This window comes from Cyanistes caeruleus, chromosome 6 (genome assembly GCF_971803275.1).
Source record: "Cyanistes caeruleus chromosome 6, bCyaCae1.hap1.1, whole genome shotgun sequence".
Taxonomy (NCBI): domain Eukaryota; kingdom Metazoa; phylum Chordata; class Aves; order Passeriformes; family Paridae; genus Cyanistes; species Cyanistes caeruleus.
This window is the reverse complement of record NC_141706.1, coordinates 21933159-21948661: the sequence shown is the minus strand read 5'-3', so window position 1 is coordinate 21948661 and position 15503 is coordinate 21933159. Positions and strand designations below refer to the sequence as shown.

Below are 15503 nucleotides of genomic sequence, written 5' to 3'. Positions count from 1 at the left end.
TCTCTGCTCCTTGGACAGGAGCCCACAAGTAGGATGGGTTGGGCAGCTCCAGCTCGCTGCCCACCGCCGGGGCTGCATGGGGCACTGCTCTTTCCATTTCTCCTCGCTCACTTGTTAATGAGCTCTCCTCTTGCGAGAGCATCCTGAGGTTTTCTAATAACAGGAAGCGGCGCGCTGCCTGCCCCGGGGTCCAGCCGCATGCGGGAAGAGGTGTGGCTGCCTCCAATTTCGAGGAACACCAGTGTCGTGACCTGCCCCGATCGCTGTGTGCTCTCCCCTTGGCATCCGCCTTGCTGCCTCTGGCACTGTTGTTTCACTTCCTACCTGAGTAACCCGAGGGATTACAGCCAGGGTTGGCCCTGCAGAAACAGACATCTTGGGGGACGGGGTTGCTGCTGGTGAAAAGTGGCAGGTAAGGGGTGGGGATGCTGAGTCCAGGGAGATGTACAAATGTACATTTTTGCTGTGTTTCAGGTGGCCAAAGATCCTGAAGTCTTCTGTGAAACAGGGGTTGAAGGGTTTGAAGATCACCAGAGGATTTCCCGAATCTGTTTCCCTATTTTAATGCAGGATCTCTGGCAGTGTAGGGTCTTGTCCTTTAAAGAAGTGATGGATGGGATCTGCCCAGACAGACAAGCTCTTCATCTGGAGAGCCAGGCAGCGCAGATCCCTGGGGACGCCTCCCAACAGTCCTGATTTAGCTTATTCTAGGCCATGCAGAGAATTATTAGCTGCAGGAGTCTGCCTCTCTCCTCTCCTAGCTGAGACTACTTTTCCTATTTTAGCTTGGTGCTTTGCTTTCCCCCCACATGAGCTATTTATTCTATAGCTTTTACACTATAAAATCTAGGAAAAATAAACAGCGGCTGAGAGGGGGTTGTGGCTATCAGGGAGGGTAGGGATGTGTGCACGGAGCTCGGAGAGGGTGGTAGGAGCCTTCTTTAATGCTGTTTCATGGAGTACGATCCCTGGGCCAGGGCATGCAACATCAACCCAGCTTTATTCCTATGGCTGTCGTGGTTAAGCACAGCTGTTCGTTTTGAGCCCAAGGTAGCAAAACAAAGCAGAGCCACCTCATGGAGCCAGCAGGCTCATTGCTTAACCCATGGAAAGACTCCACATGATTTTTCTGTGACCAGTCACTTCAAATCTTCCGTGAAATGCCCCCTGGCCATTAATGTTATGCGAATATTCCTGTGTACTCATTTATTAATGAGAGGCCTGTGGGAATTACAAACCCTAAACAAATGCAGGAGACTGTTCATAGAACAATTATATTTGCTTTTCACCAGCTTGCAACCTGGAAAAAACATCACTGAATTTGGATCACATCAATCTAGTCATGAGACAAATATGTTGTGTGACTTGGCTTAAGTGATGGGGCTCTCCACTGGCTTTCCGAGGGTTGGTCGCTTTTGGGACTCAGCAAGTTCCAGTTGAGTTGACACTTCACACTAGTTGCATTATTTTTCTGTGCACCATCTGTAGTCTCAAAAGGCTTCCTGCCTCATGGGTCTTGTGCTGAATATGTGGTGGAAAAAGTATCAAAGATACCTGCTCAAGCCTCTCAGGAGATGGTTTCCAGTAACAAAAAACAAATGAGCTGCAGACCTAATGCCGGGATAAGGACAGCATGGAGCAAGCTCATTGCCAAGCTCCGTAAGACATCCTGGTGAAGGCATTAGCAGGATGTACTTGGTGTCTTGCCCTGCAACTCAGGGGAGGAACCCTTCAAATTTCTGTGTTCTTCTCCATGAAGAATATGAGACACATGCGCTGTTGCCTGTTTATTGCCTTAGGAAAGTTAATTAGGAGAGAGGCCAAGTCTTGAGCACACAGAGGAGCGGTCCTCCATCAATAGCAATGATCACTGAATATTTAATATGATGTCCAGCATCATAGCATATCTCAAATGGGAAGATCTGTGGACTTGGCCCTCCCTCTGGTCTCTGGACAGCTGAGGACTCCTGTTGCCAGCTTACATTGTGAAGTTCCCTAGCAATACCTGTGTTCCTGCGGGTTCCCCAGCAGGGATGACTTTTATTCTTCCGTGGGTTTAAGACTGACAACAAGAATAGGTGTTTGGAGGCTGCTCTGGGAAAAGGAGGAGAAAAGACACATTGCTTCTCTAAACAAGAAAGGCCATGGATAAAAGATAGCAATTTACTTTTCTGTAGGTGCTTTCTTGGAGAGGCACTGCCTGTCTCCTGCAAGTTCATGTGTTTCATGGTCAGTGCAGTCCAAGCTGAAAGCTTGTTTGGTGGCAAAACCTGGAACTGGGTGGGGTGATAGGAATTAGTGTTCTGCAGGGCAGGAGGGGGCCACAGGGCTTTTGGTGAGAAAATAAACCATTTGTTATTGGGCAGTAAAGAAAATGATAATTGCCACAAAGCTTTTTCTGCAGGAAAACATTGTCAGCCTATGATGGACAGCCAGGTTTAAGGCGAAAATAAGTGGATCATAAATATATTCTAGCTTACCCTCTAACAACAAACCTCCAGAAACAGCTTTTGGGTGGTTGGTGCTTAGGTTCTTTAAAAGACAAAATAACTGAGATGTCTCCTTACAGAAGGCATTCAAACGAATCAAACTATATTACAGTTGTGTTTAAAGACCTCCATAGAGAGTACAGAAAATGGGGTATTGGGTGGTATTCATGCATACCTTAAATACATCAGTTCAGCTGTGTATTTTCATCCAAGTAAAATATGTAATCAAAGGCTTGGTAGCTTGGTAAAAAGGATTTGTCTTTTTTTTGTTTGGTTTTTTTTTTTTTAATGCTTCAGTGGAAATACCCCCATGTTTCTATCTTGTTAGGACACAGTCAAGAAGGGAATAACCCATTACACACTTCATTATTTTCCAGCTAGCAGAGGAAATCTCCTAGGAATATTTGAAATATAAAGGGTAGTATAATATCTAAAATCAAATTACATGAATTTTGATAAAGTGTCAGCATTTGCAACTGGTAATGCTAATGTTGATTTTTGGGGAGCCATTACTCAATCTGCATCTCAGTAGCAAATGAGAGGAGGATTGCCTTATAAGCAGCTGCTCTGTTAATTTTCTAAATAATTCTAAAACTGTATTTACTAAATAATACTACAAAATATGGTATAGATTTATCCCTCTTTTTTACCTTTCCTTATTTGCAAATCAAAGCTTCAGAATTATCCCTGATATTTTGCAACATCAGCCTCTGAGACAGAGAAATGCTGAAGCAAATCCCTACATGCAAGCAGCATTTGATGGGCTAAAATATTCTTTATGATAGTCTTAAACCAAGAATTATCCAGTCCAGTACATGCTGAAATTTACAGCGGTGCATTAAAACTGCGACAAATAACCTCTGAAAAATAATTTGATCGTAACTCTTATTTCAGTACATATTACGGTGAAGCAATGTAAGTGGAAAAGGATGCTGTTGGGTAGCAGTGGACACCAGCTTTCAGTGCCAGACTCCAGGATTTCAACTTCAACAAGCAAAATGATCTTAACCTACTTTATGCTTATTTTTTTCTGGGAAAAAAAGAAAAGAAAAAAAAAAAAAAAAAAAAAAAAAAAAGGAGAGAAAAAGTCCTTTTCCTTTTTTTTTTCAGAAACTCTCTATTTTATAATATGTTTAAAATTTGAGAAGAGACTGGATATGCTTTGTCTCCATGAGAACTACTTCATTCTGAGAACTTCTTCATTCTGATAGATTTACTGGAGAATGTGTCTGTGCTCCATGAATCTTCCCCTAAGAAATAGCTGAATGTATTGTTTCCAAACACTAATTCTCTCAACTTCTTAAAATCCCTTGGCACTTATTATATTCATTCCTCACAAGCAGTAGTGAAAACAAATGTTCATTGTGTAAACAGATTTTGACAGAATGTGGGAAACTTAAATAAATATGGTTATAATATGGTATAAAAATCAACTTCAAATTTGAAGCAAACTGAAAGTGCATGGGTAAAGAGCCTTGTCACTCATCTTCAAAAAATATCCAAACCCAAATATATCCCGAGATATATTAAAACAGGTAAATATCATCTCTGAGTCTCCCAGCTGCGTCATATGTTTGAAGGCATATTTACACGAGAACTGTGTAAATACACAATGTTAAGTAAAACAGTTGCTCCAAAATGTCCTTTCAGAGAGAACATGCTCTCGTATGTGTTATTCCGCTCCAAGAAAAATGAGCATCCTACCAGTGGTGTTTTCCTCAGCTGGCCAGAGGTGTGGGGCGTAGCTCTTCCTTTGGGGTGGGCAATGATGTCATAGGACTGATGGAAACTAAGGATATTTTGAAACATTTACATGGCTTATTTAAGTTAGGGGGGAAAAAAAAGAAAAAGGTACTTACTCCAGAAAGCACAACTGGCCACAAAGACTTTCTATGAGATTGGATACCCTGGGTGGTTTTCTGAGGCATGAGGCCAAAGGCCAAAAGAGCGAAGCCACCCAAAAAGTGTCATAATTACCCTTTGGGGCAATGGCTGCATGAAATGGAACTTATGAATGAAGACAAGGAAAACCCATTAAGTAATATTATTGACATGTGTCTGACATCGCCGGTAGCCAATCAGCACTTGCCACTTGTGCTCTGGATTTCTGAAATAATTTCTTAATGGAATAAGGGGTTTCCAATTCATAATGCCTTTCTACAGATGCTAGAGGATGCAGGTTTGCCAGCTATTCACGTTCCCAGCCTACATGCTGTTAATAAATTCAAAATTTAGTTGAAGCAGGGCAGTAGTTTTCTGTTATATCAGTATTGCAAATGAGTTTCAGCTTCATGCAATAACATAAAATTGCCATATATCAGCATTTCCTAAGCACCTGTCCCTGACAGTGCCAAGCCACTCTGAGAATTACAGGGGGAAGAAATGAGAGAGACCATTTTCCATATGAGATGTAGTGCTGCGGTGACAAATATACCTTTTGATTACATAGTGCAAACAGACTTCAGTGCCAATTTCAGACGCAAAATGAAGGAAAATAGGGTTCAGACGATGCTACAAGCCTGAAAAATGTGTCTGGACCACATAAGAAAGACATAAATGGAAGATTTGTGACTCCTGAGCTTTAGGGTCCAAACAGCTGCTGTACTTCCATGTTTAATAGCAAAGCTCTTTTACGGAGAAGTAGAATCAGAGTTGAAAAGGGATCAGCTGAGCAATGCAGCTGTAGAACCAAAGCTGGATGCCTCTTTACTGTAGTGTGATATTGTGGTCATGCAGAGTGGGGTAGTCCTGAAACCAAGTAATATCTCCCCTCCAAAAGCCCTTCTCCTCACCTGCGTCATGACATGGACACAGATCCTGTTGGGCTGCATATGGAGAAAACATTTTTCTAAAGGACAGTGTATAAACAAAGCACACTCCCACTGCCTGGGCTTAGGGAGGAAATGGACTTCTCTCTCTTTGTGTGCACAGCGAGATGTGAAGATGCTGATGGCTCTAAAGAGTTGATCCTTTCATTTGAATTTTTTTTTCAACACTGGGACTCTTCACCTTTAAAAGTATTTCTTTTCAGAGCTAGAGCAAATCACTAATTTGCTCCATTTAAGGACATTGACTCTGCTTTTGAGAAGCAATAGAGTATTAGTAACTCCAAAACTCTGATATTAATCACAGCTAAAAATGACACCTCAGAATGTGTGTGACTGTTAATCTTTAGGAGGTGTTTTGGGTGTGCATCTGCTGGATGAGTTGTACTTTACAACTTGAGTTGGGATGGCCAGTGAATCACAGATGCTATTTCTGAGACTTTTACTTAGCTTTCCTTATACATATGTTGCACCCATCTTAGCACATATCCTGATGGCTTTACTGTGTCCTTTTGATCACGGAATCAGGCTGAATGATCTGATGATGTTAAGCACTAGGAGCAGCTCAAGCACAACCTTTCTGACTTGCCTACACAGTTGTGGTTGGTGAGATAGCTGCAGATTGAGTTACATGATATCTGGCATTCTTTGTGGGAGTTTCTGCTCCTCCCCGTGTGCCAAGTAAGACAAGCTAAGGTCTCCTTCGTGTAGTCAGTCATGCAAGGACCCAAGGAGGGACACAGCCCTTCAGAGCAAAGGGCATGTGGGTGTGAGACCCTCTCATTTGTTCCATAGGGATGCCCAAACAGACATGGACCCCAGATTTTCATGCCAAAACCCTTCTCTACCTTGCAGGGGCTACACGGTGAAGGGTGGCAGCTGCTCACCCATCAGTACCCCAAAGCCATCCTTCCACAGGGTTTCATGGAAGGGAAGGGGCCCTTGAGGGAATAGGCTAGGGCTGCCTGGCAAGGTGAGGAAAGCCAGCCCTCAGACCACCTCATGGTGGGAGGTGGACTTGTTTATCAGGAGAGTTTGCCTGGTGCCACCCCTTTTCATTTTGGACTGAGTCAACCCCCCAGACACCAATGAATGTGCTCTTGTAAACAAACACCATGGGTTATTCAGTTTTTGTTGTTGTTGCTGCTGCTGCTGCTGTTCAATGTTTTTCTTCCTTTTCCAGATAAAACTGCCTTGCCTTCAGAAAACAGGACAACATAACCTTTGCAGACACTTGAGCAACTTTTGAATGTTCTCGGTTAGGATGGGAGCCTTTGCTTTCCTGGTGAAAGAGGCATGACCATGGGCAGTAAACAGCTCTGGGGCGGTGGAGAGGACACAGTGAAAGTGCATTAAAAATATAAAGACAGACTAAAAACTCTTCCTTTACCTCACCACCTTTGGGAAGAGGTGCAACAGGGCTGTCTAGTGGACTCCACAATGTCTTGTCTGTCTCTTTCATGTTCCCGCTCTATTTTCCTCTTTGTTAAGTGAATTTTTCCTAATCATTATTCTTCTCTTCTCATGCTTGTGGAGCCCTGGTTGTACTGATAGCTTCCCTTTGCCCATGGTTGAGCATTAGTGGTTAACAGCAGAGCGTGTCCCACCAGCTGGTGTATGGTTGGCCCTGGAACTAATGGATTTTGAGGGATGTAGTGTCCCCTTCTCTGTCACCAGAGTGGATAGGATGACTCTGGCAGCAACACTAATGCAAGTCTTTGGTTCCATTTTGTCTTTTCCTGCTCCCTCAGTTAGATCTGGTGGCCCGGGAAAAGTAAGCTGTGTCTTGCTCAGATGCCAGATGCTGTTCTGCATTGTGAAGAACTTAGCTCTTTTTCCCAAAATGCCTATGCATGTCCTTTGTTTGCTTGGCCACAACATCAAATTGGAAGTGGTGAGGCCATGTCAAAAATCAGAGGGGATTTTGCCTTTTCACATCAAAGTTTGGGGGTTGAGGGTTATGAAACTGCAGATGACTAAACTGATCTCATGGGATATTGCCTTCCCTTGGGTGAACATGCTCCCAGGGGTCTGTTTCATTCATGCATTAAATTGAGTGATTTCACTGTCATTAACTGCAAAAATACAAATTTTTCTGTGCTTACTACCATAGCTCTGCCACACACTGGGAATTTTGGTAAAGAATAAATTACACTTCACTTTAGGGTTAGCCAGAAAAGCTTCTTTGCCATCAGCTTTCCTTTTCTTCTTTTTCCAGGTTTTCCCCTCAAACCCACTGAAGACCAAGAACCCCAGTTCACACAATGCTTTTGGCATCAGTGGACTCCTCCTTGCCACACATCGAACAACTCTGCAGCAGCATGGAAGCTCTGCATCCTGACACAATCAAGTGTGAAGGTGTAGGGACATCAAGAAAAGCAAGCTGCATGTTCCTTCCCCTTGGCTCGCCTCTCCTAGCACTGCGAGACACAGAAGTTGAAAGTCAAGCTTTTGAGTTACCAGCAATTTCCACTTTGGTGCATTATTGCCTTTGCTGCAGTGCTTTTATAAGCCTGTTTATAAGACAATAGACAATGGGAGAAGTTGCTGGGGTTCCCAGTGGACATATGTTGACAATAAACCCCTGTAACAGAGGTCAAATGTGTGTTCCCAGAATAACAGAGGGTAACTTGCTGCCTGAGGAGCGTCACACTGCAAACGAACCGATAGAGAAGAGAAGTCTGATTGTTTAAACCACTGAGTCAGCTTGGCCCAAGAAGACTAATTTTCCAGAAGATCTGATCTCTTTACTCACTGCAAGAACATGACAACATGTCTCTCCCACTGGCATTGCTTATGTGTATGCAAAGGTCCTTGTAGTCATAGATATAAAGCCGTTTGAAATGATTTGAAGTGTAAAGAGGCAGCACCACCCTGAACGTCATGTTCTTGACCAGGTGCCCCCGCTGGTGGAAAGCCTCTCTCCAAGTGAGACATGAGAGTGAATCAGACAACAGTTTCATGTGCGTGGGGTGGCTCTGCACAATATTGGGGGAGTGAAGAAAATATAAAATGCTGAATCCTATTTTTAAGAAGTTGTAACTTGGCTTTACTTTTCCGTCGTATGAAGTCTCTTTGGGCGGGAAAGCATTTTTAGCACATGGTTTGCAAAAAAAAAAAAAAGACTGACCTAGTGGAGATTTCATCTTTTGCTGGCCACTCCATCTCCTTGCAGCTGCTGGAAAGAATTCAGAGGTTCTTTTTTTCAGTGGCTGCAGATACACTGGTTGTGCTCTGATAGCCAGAGGATGGTAGGATGGCTGACTGAATTGGACAACCCATATTCATTTGTGCCAAAGATAGGCTGCTCAGATTGTGTTTCATGTTCTGGGAGCCTGTCACACCAAGCTCTCCCTGGTGTTACAGGAGCTGTGCTGTGTGCAAGGTGTTTTGAATAGCAATGTGAGCACATATGTGAGCACAGGGAGGACAGGATGGTTTGCACAGGCTCCAGAAGCATTTTGGCAAACAGAAACTCTCTACTTGAAAAAACATGGGTGTCAATATACAGAAAATACATCTATCTACAAAGTGATCCAAAACTGGCTGTGGGACAGTCCAAGTCTCCTCCATGTGCCATCTCCACAGCAGCAGGGAAGTTGCTAATGTGCAATGACAACAATTGTCCTATGTTTAATGCTTATTTTTACTCTTCTTGCCTCAATTTTTCCTGGCACATGAATGGCTGAAAGCAAAGGCACCGCACCCTGGTGTGGTGAGGGATATTACAGTAGGAACACATGCCAGGGTTACAATTAGACTCTAGGTCTCCCTTGATTTGCAGTGCAACAATTTTGTGACAAACTTTGTCTTGTGAATATCCGAAGCTCTGGGACAAGAAACAGGTGTTGGTTTCCTTTCATTCTGGAGCCCTTTAGTGAGCAGCAAGCAGTGGAGATTGGAAGCAGCTGCACTGTAAAGGTCATGTTGGTGGGCTAAATACATTTTATTTTTCAGAAGATTGTGTTGCTAAAGCCAGTCACTTAAAGACCCTGAGACATGTAAACTAGGACCACATGGCCAAACTAGCAGAGGACACAGCATCCTGGCCAATCTCTCCTGCTATGCTCCATTCAGCTTGCAGACTTGGCCTCCAGTTCAGATGGGCACAGACCAGGGTTTGAAGAGTGATGAGGTTAATGGTACGTAGCAGAAAAACTGGGGGGATAGTGTTGCCAACCAAACATGCGACTTCAATATTTCCCAACCAAAATATTGGTTCTTCTTGGTTATTGAATTTCAGCAGCCAAATTCACAGCTCACCCATCCAGCCCAGTACACTGACATCTTCACAGCAGCTGGCTCATTTTGACCAAAGTTCCTTGGGGGTTTGTTTTTTTATTATTATTTTCAACTGTCTGGCCTAGAATATATAGGTGGTAAAATAATTATTGCATCCCTGGAAAGATGTATTTGTTTGTGGAAATCCTCTTCTACTTTCATGAATTCCACTGCTAGTGGTAAGTTTTGCCTAATAAAAGGGAAGTTAGAAGTGACAATCATGACCTGGACATTCCTTTGCTGGTATGGTAGTGCTCTGAAGGTCTTGCTGAAGGAACACTTTATTTAGGTCTTTTAAATTATCTGCATGTCGGTTTGATGGGAATATTCACTTTCTTGAAGATTTTTCTGTCCAGCCACATAACACACTTCTCCACTCTGTGCAATCCATGGGAAAGGAAAATTTCTGCGATGCTATGCAGTCTAGTTATAGAAGGTAGCTGATGAGTCTTCACATCTTCCTTAGTTTTTATGTCAAATCATTCACAAAAATGCCAGAATTCTAAGAGGAGTGGGTAAAGTACCTGTTAGAAGGTCAAACAAAGCAAGCAAATTAGCATAGAAGGTAAATACAATCTGAAGACCCAGCTATAACACTGTCTTGAAAAGGGGTTACCCATCTTCATCTTGTCTGAGTTGGAAATAATATTGAGATGTCTCTTCTCTGTTCCCTAGTAAAAAGGTAGCAATGAAAATGTTTTGAAGGTATTTAGACATTAATAACCTAGGGAATAATAGAATTGTAGAAAGAATGGTTTGCATTGAAAGACACCTTGAATAGCATCAGTTCCAAACCCCCCTGCTGTGGACAGGGACTCTTTCCACTAGAGCAGGTTACTCAGAATCTGTCCAACCCAGCCTTAAGCATTTCTAGAGATGAGGCTGGAAGTGAAGCCCCATCAACTACTTCTTTACAACTTCTCTGTGCAGCCTGTTCCAGTGTCTCACCATCCTCCAAGTAAACAATCTTTTTTTAATATTTAATGTAAACCTGCTCTCTTTAAGTCTGAAGCCATTTTCCCTTGGCCTGTCTGCATTTGTCTCTAGGAAATCCCTTTCTATCTTTCTTGTAGGCTTCCTTCAAATACTGGAAGGCTGAAATTAGCTCAACCCAAAGCATTCTCCTTTTCAGGTTGAACAACCCAATATTTCTCTTTCCTCATAGGAGAGGTGCTCCATCCCTCTATTAAACTTGGTGGCCCTCCTTTGGACTTGTTCCAGTAAGTCCATGTCTTTCCTGTGCTGGGGACCCCAGAGCTGGATGCAGCACTCCAGGTGGGGTCTCACCAAAGTGGAGGGGAAGAATCACCTGCCTCAGCCTCCTGGCTATGATTCTCTTGTTGCATCCCAGAACACAATCCCTTCACCTGCGCCTTTAATGAAGATATTAAATAACACTTGTGCCCATACAGATTCCTCAGGGATGCTACTTGCCACTATGTCCATGGGGACTCTGAGCCATTGGTGCAACCATACAATCATCTTCTAATACATCTAACAGTCCACTCATCAAATCCATTTAAATACAGCATCATGTCATTAGATGTTGTGGGGGACTGTGTCAAAGGCATTACAGAAGTCCAGGGAAATGACACCTGTATCCCTCCCACTGTCCATTTCTGTAGTCACTCCATCATAGAAGGCCACTGTGTTTGAAAGGCAGGAGAAGCCTTGGAGAAGCCATGCTGGCTGTCTTGAATCACCTCCCCATTCCCCATGTGCCTTAGCATTTTCAGCAAGGAGTTTGGAACCTCTTTTCTACCATCTTGGAGGGGAGAGGTGGGCGAAGAAAAAAAATCAGTTAGGTCAGCACTGCGTCATCTACTTTAGCCACAAGCATTACACTCACAGGTCTCTCTTCTCACATCCAAACTGGACTCCAAAGATATTTTTGTTTCTGGGACACTGCTTTGGGCAGCAAGTGTCCTACCAAAGCCACTGATTCCACTGCCTTGTTGGCTGAGCTGTCCTGTAAATGAGAAAAACAAAATCTTCCTCTACCCCACTAATGCTTTACAAAGTTGCTCAGGAAAATTTGAAATGCAAGAGGCAGCAGCAGTCTCATGTTAACTCACAGACTCCAGATATTATACAACCTGGAGCTTTTCTCACTGTCCTCAATAATTCCTGCCTACACTCACACATCCAAACACATGTGCAAAATCCAGGGTGATTTAACCTTTATTTTATCAAAATGGAATGTTTGATTTGCAATCAGCTAGGAAAAAAGTAGTTGCTCGTGATGGTAGCAATTTCTTCAAACTCAGATCATGGAACTGATATTCAGCCTCTTACAGAAGAGGCAGAGGGGTCTGGTTTTAGTTGACACCTTGCTGAAAACCACCCCTGGTCAAGACTCAATTGTAAGGATGCCTCTCAGCAGTGACCAGTGACCTCACCTTCAGATGTCTATTTGAATTTTGCTTAAGAAAACACAAACCTTGGCTTGCTCAGCTTAGATGCCCCGTTACTTTTAATGTAAATTAGCTGATTTGTACCCATCTATGGTATATTATCCCTGCAGCTGGTCATGATATGGTGATCCCCCTCCAGATGATCAGACTATGCTGTTCCTCTTCTATTTGTAGTGGAGAAAGTGAGGAAGACAATGGGTAAGGCTTTCTTGCACTTATCAAGTGAATATGAAGTACTGTTTCTTGAGGAGTTTTGCAGTTACTTTGAACTTCCCAAGTTCTGATTGGGAAGCTGGTTCTGCACTGCCTGCCATGGGAGTAGATAAACCTTGGTTAAAGCAGACCCTCCTTCCAGGAAACTGTGCTGGCAGCAAGGTTTCCACAGATGGAAACTGGAATGCTTCGTGGTCCATGATCCGTGAGATATTTGGGTGAACTGGTTCTTACTGGTCCTTTTGCTGCTGTCTCAAAATCATCTAGTTGCCTTCTGAGTTACTCACCATTTGGCTGGAGGTATCAGCCCCTTTATTCTGTCCTCACCTGCATCTCACCGTTGCCTGTTGGGAGTTATTATCTCTTTTGATGTCTGAACTGCCTGGGCGGTTGCTTTCTGAGATATTTTCAGTTCCTTGCCAACCAATCTGAAGGGGCAGCATCCTGCAGCAGGAGAGTGGTTCAAGATAGTAAGTTGTCCAGCTGGCTCAGTTGCTTTTGGAAGATGTGTGATCATGCTGTAAATAGAATCATTTCCTGTGCTTTTCTTCCCAGACTTTATCTTGTTTATTCATGTGAAAGGTACCTGGGGAATAGCTGCGCCTGGCCTTGGTTTTAATTTGTCTGTATTTCAGCAGCGTCATGTCATTACATTGGTGCAACATCAGAGTTGGAGGAAATTCATGTGGGTGACCTATTCTTGATAGCCCTTTAAGTGTGGCCAGATGGAGTGTGACCCACTGGTGGCCACACATTGCACAGTGAGGAGCAAAAGTTACTGTGCGTGAATATATCGGAGCTCTCATCACAGCTTGCTTAATAGATGGTTTTGCTCCATGAAGCATAAGGCAGGGCAACCAGCTAAAAAGCTGTAGGGTGTTTCTTGGAGGTGTCTGGCATCCTGATCAAGTGAGGAGCTGCTCTCTGCCTCCTTTTTTCCAGAGATGTTTGGGGAGGCTTAGGTTAAGCAAGATGAGCTGCAAGCATGACCTTCTACGGCAGCATCTGCAGTGTGACTGCATATGCATGGGATTTCTGCTCTACTCTCTTGTTCCCCCTAGTCATTGTGGCTTTGGAAAACTGCATTTCACTGTGCCAGTTCTCCATGTGTCACCTGTAGCACCTGGAGCAAGAAGTAGCCTTGCATAGCCATATCTAAGGCACCCACTTTATTAGCATCTTTCCTGCAAGGATCTCAAAACACTTAATTACAGGGAAACTTTCTCAGGTTTTGCCAACCAGCTGCCTAGAGCCAAAGGACAAAGTGATCTTTACAGGAACACTTTCAAACCTAGCTTCCTGAATGCTTTTCCAGGACCTGCTAAGGAATTGTGCTTGCATCCATCAGTCTTATCTAGTTCTGGTTCTTGTGGCCACTAAGTATATTTTCAGTGTGCAACTGAGAACCTTCCACTTCAGGACTCAGGAGAACATTTAACTCATGACTGCTTCCATGTCACCATGTAGCACCACTAAATCAAGGCAATAGAGGAAGAAAATGTTCTGAGCCACTCAGATGGTAAGTGGGAAGCTTCACCAAATATTTATCAGGGGCAATCCAAAGAGCCAAAGGATGGCCACCACCAGCTTTGGGAGGCAACAGTGGGGTGGTGAAATGCACAGAGCTGCTGAAGGGTGTGCCAGTATTGAGGCAGTCAGGAATGCCTTGACCTTCACCCAATATAATAGGCTCGGGGTTAGAAACACGCTGGTTTATCAAAATGGTCCTTGTGAGCATGAGGCACGAGATAGCCTTCCCATTTCATTACCACCTCATATAAAATGTTTTTAGAGAAAACCTTGGTTTCTTACAGCCATTTAATAAAGCTGTAGAAAGGAAGGTAGAGTCCTGCAGCATGCTGGGGAGATGGGATTAGCTGATATTCAATCACTCCAGCAATGCACTTGGCTCAACACCCCTCACAGCCTTACATGATTTCCAAGGCCTGAAGATCTCCTGCAGCTGGACCTATCATAGTGGTTTGTCCCAGGTGATCATAGCAAAACACAACTTCACTTTCTAGGATTAAACTCCACGATTTCCTTGCTCTTAAGCAAGCTGCAGCTCTCTGGGGTCAGCAGCAATTCGGCCAGATCCTGCTTTCAATTGCATACAGATGTAAAATGCAGGGTAATGTGGTGCTCTGCTATTCCCCCTGGGCTGAGCTGCTCTGCTGGATGCTGTACCTTTCCCCACCAACTGGGAGGCCAGACAGATTCCCCTCAAAACAGCACAGTGACCCACTCCCCAGTGTTGCACTGGGACATTGTGCGCCTCCATGCTGTCTGGCTCTTCCACGGCTGGGAAAGGCTTTGGATGGAATTCATTCATTGCAATCAAAACCCAACAAGTACTGGAAGAAAGTTCAAATGTATGTGAAATAGCTTGTCCAAAAAGCTGGCAAAGGAAGCTTATTTTTCCTGTCTTACAAGAAGTTATGCAATCAAGTGATTAATTACCCGTGGCACAGTCTGAGGGGTGAAAGATTAATATTCCTGGAGACTGCTGCTGTTGACCTTGTGTTATACCCAGCATGGGAATAGCCTGAGCTTCCCAGCAGAATAAACCTTGCCCAATGGTGAGATTGTCTTCTCACTATAGTTGAGTGAAGAGGTTAAAGTTTTATTTTTCTTCTAAATTCTGTCCATCCAGCAGGAAATAGTACCATCAAAAGTCTCCCGCCCATCTCCTGGAGAAAAAATAAAGCTCAAGTCTTTTATAATTCCAGGGCTGTGCCTCAGCCAGCTGCAGCAGTGGAGTGGGAGCCCAGCCTTGGCCATGGGCACAGTTGGGAAATGTTGTAGCAGCATTGTATGTGTTAACCAGTTTCCAGACAACGCTGGGAACCATTGCAGTTAGTCCTGGGGGGAAGAACCTCAAATTCAGTCACAATTGTAAACATTGGTTCTTGCCTGCACAGAATGCTCATTAATGCGCATTGTAATATTATTTCTTTCCTGGGGGAAGAAATCCTGGGATGTGACAGAAGTTAAATCTGTGTGCGGTTGCAGCACTCATTCATTCATGCTGCTCATCATGTGCAGCCCAAGGGTGCCACGTTTCTGTGGCGTAGGAGGATGTGCCTTCTCCAGCACATTGCTCATTCTACCTTTCTTCCTCTACGCAAACCCATGTGCAGCAGTCACTTTCTGCTGGAAATCCTGCTCTGGCTTGCTGTCAGCAATCTTAGCTTACACCAAAATTTATCTGGTTCTTTTCCTAAAAGGTTACTTCTCAGTAGCTTTTAGCTTTGCCAAACTAAGTGTTCACTTCAAGATGA

General features: G+C 43.8%; 1 protein-coding gene across 4 annotated transcripts in view; it reads left to right on the top strand.

Annotated features, from left to right (window-relative positions):
* Positions 1 to 8346, top strand: part of LOC111930774 (uncharacterized) — a 119261-nt gene extending 110915 nt beyond the window's left edge. For all 4 annotated transcript variants that reach the window (XR_015288381.1, XR_015288380.1, XR_002865302.2 and 1 more), the window contains one exon: positions 7533 to 8346. Coding sequence is in view for 1 of the 4 variants with exons in the window: in XM_086894293.1 (XP_086750419.1) it covers positions 7533 to 7554 (22 nt within the window). In the remaining 3 variants the exon portion in view is untranslated. The remainder of the gene's footprint in view (positions 1 to 7532) is intronic.
* The last annotated feature ends 7157 nt before the right edge of the window (positions 8347 to 15503 follow it).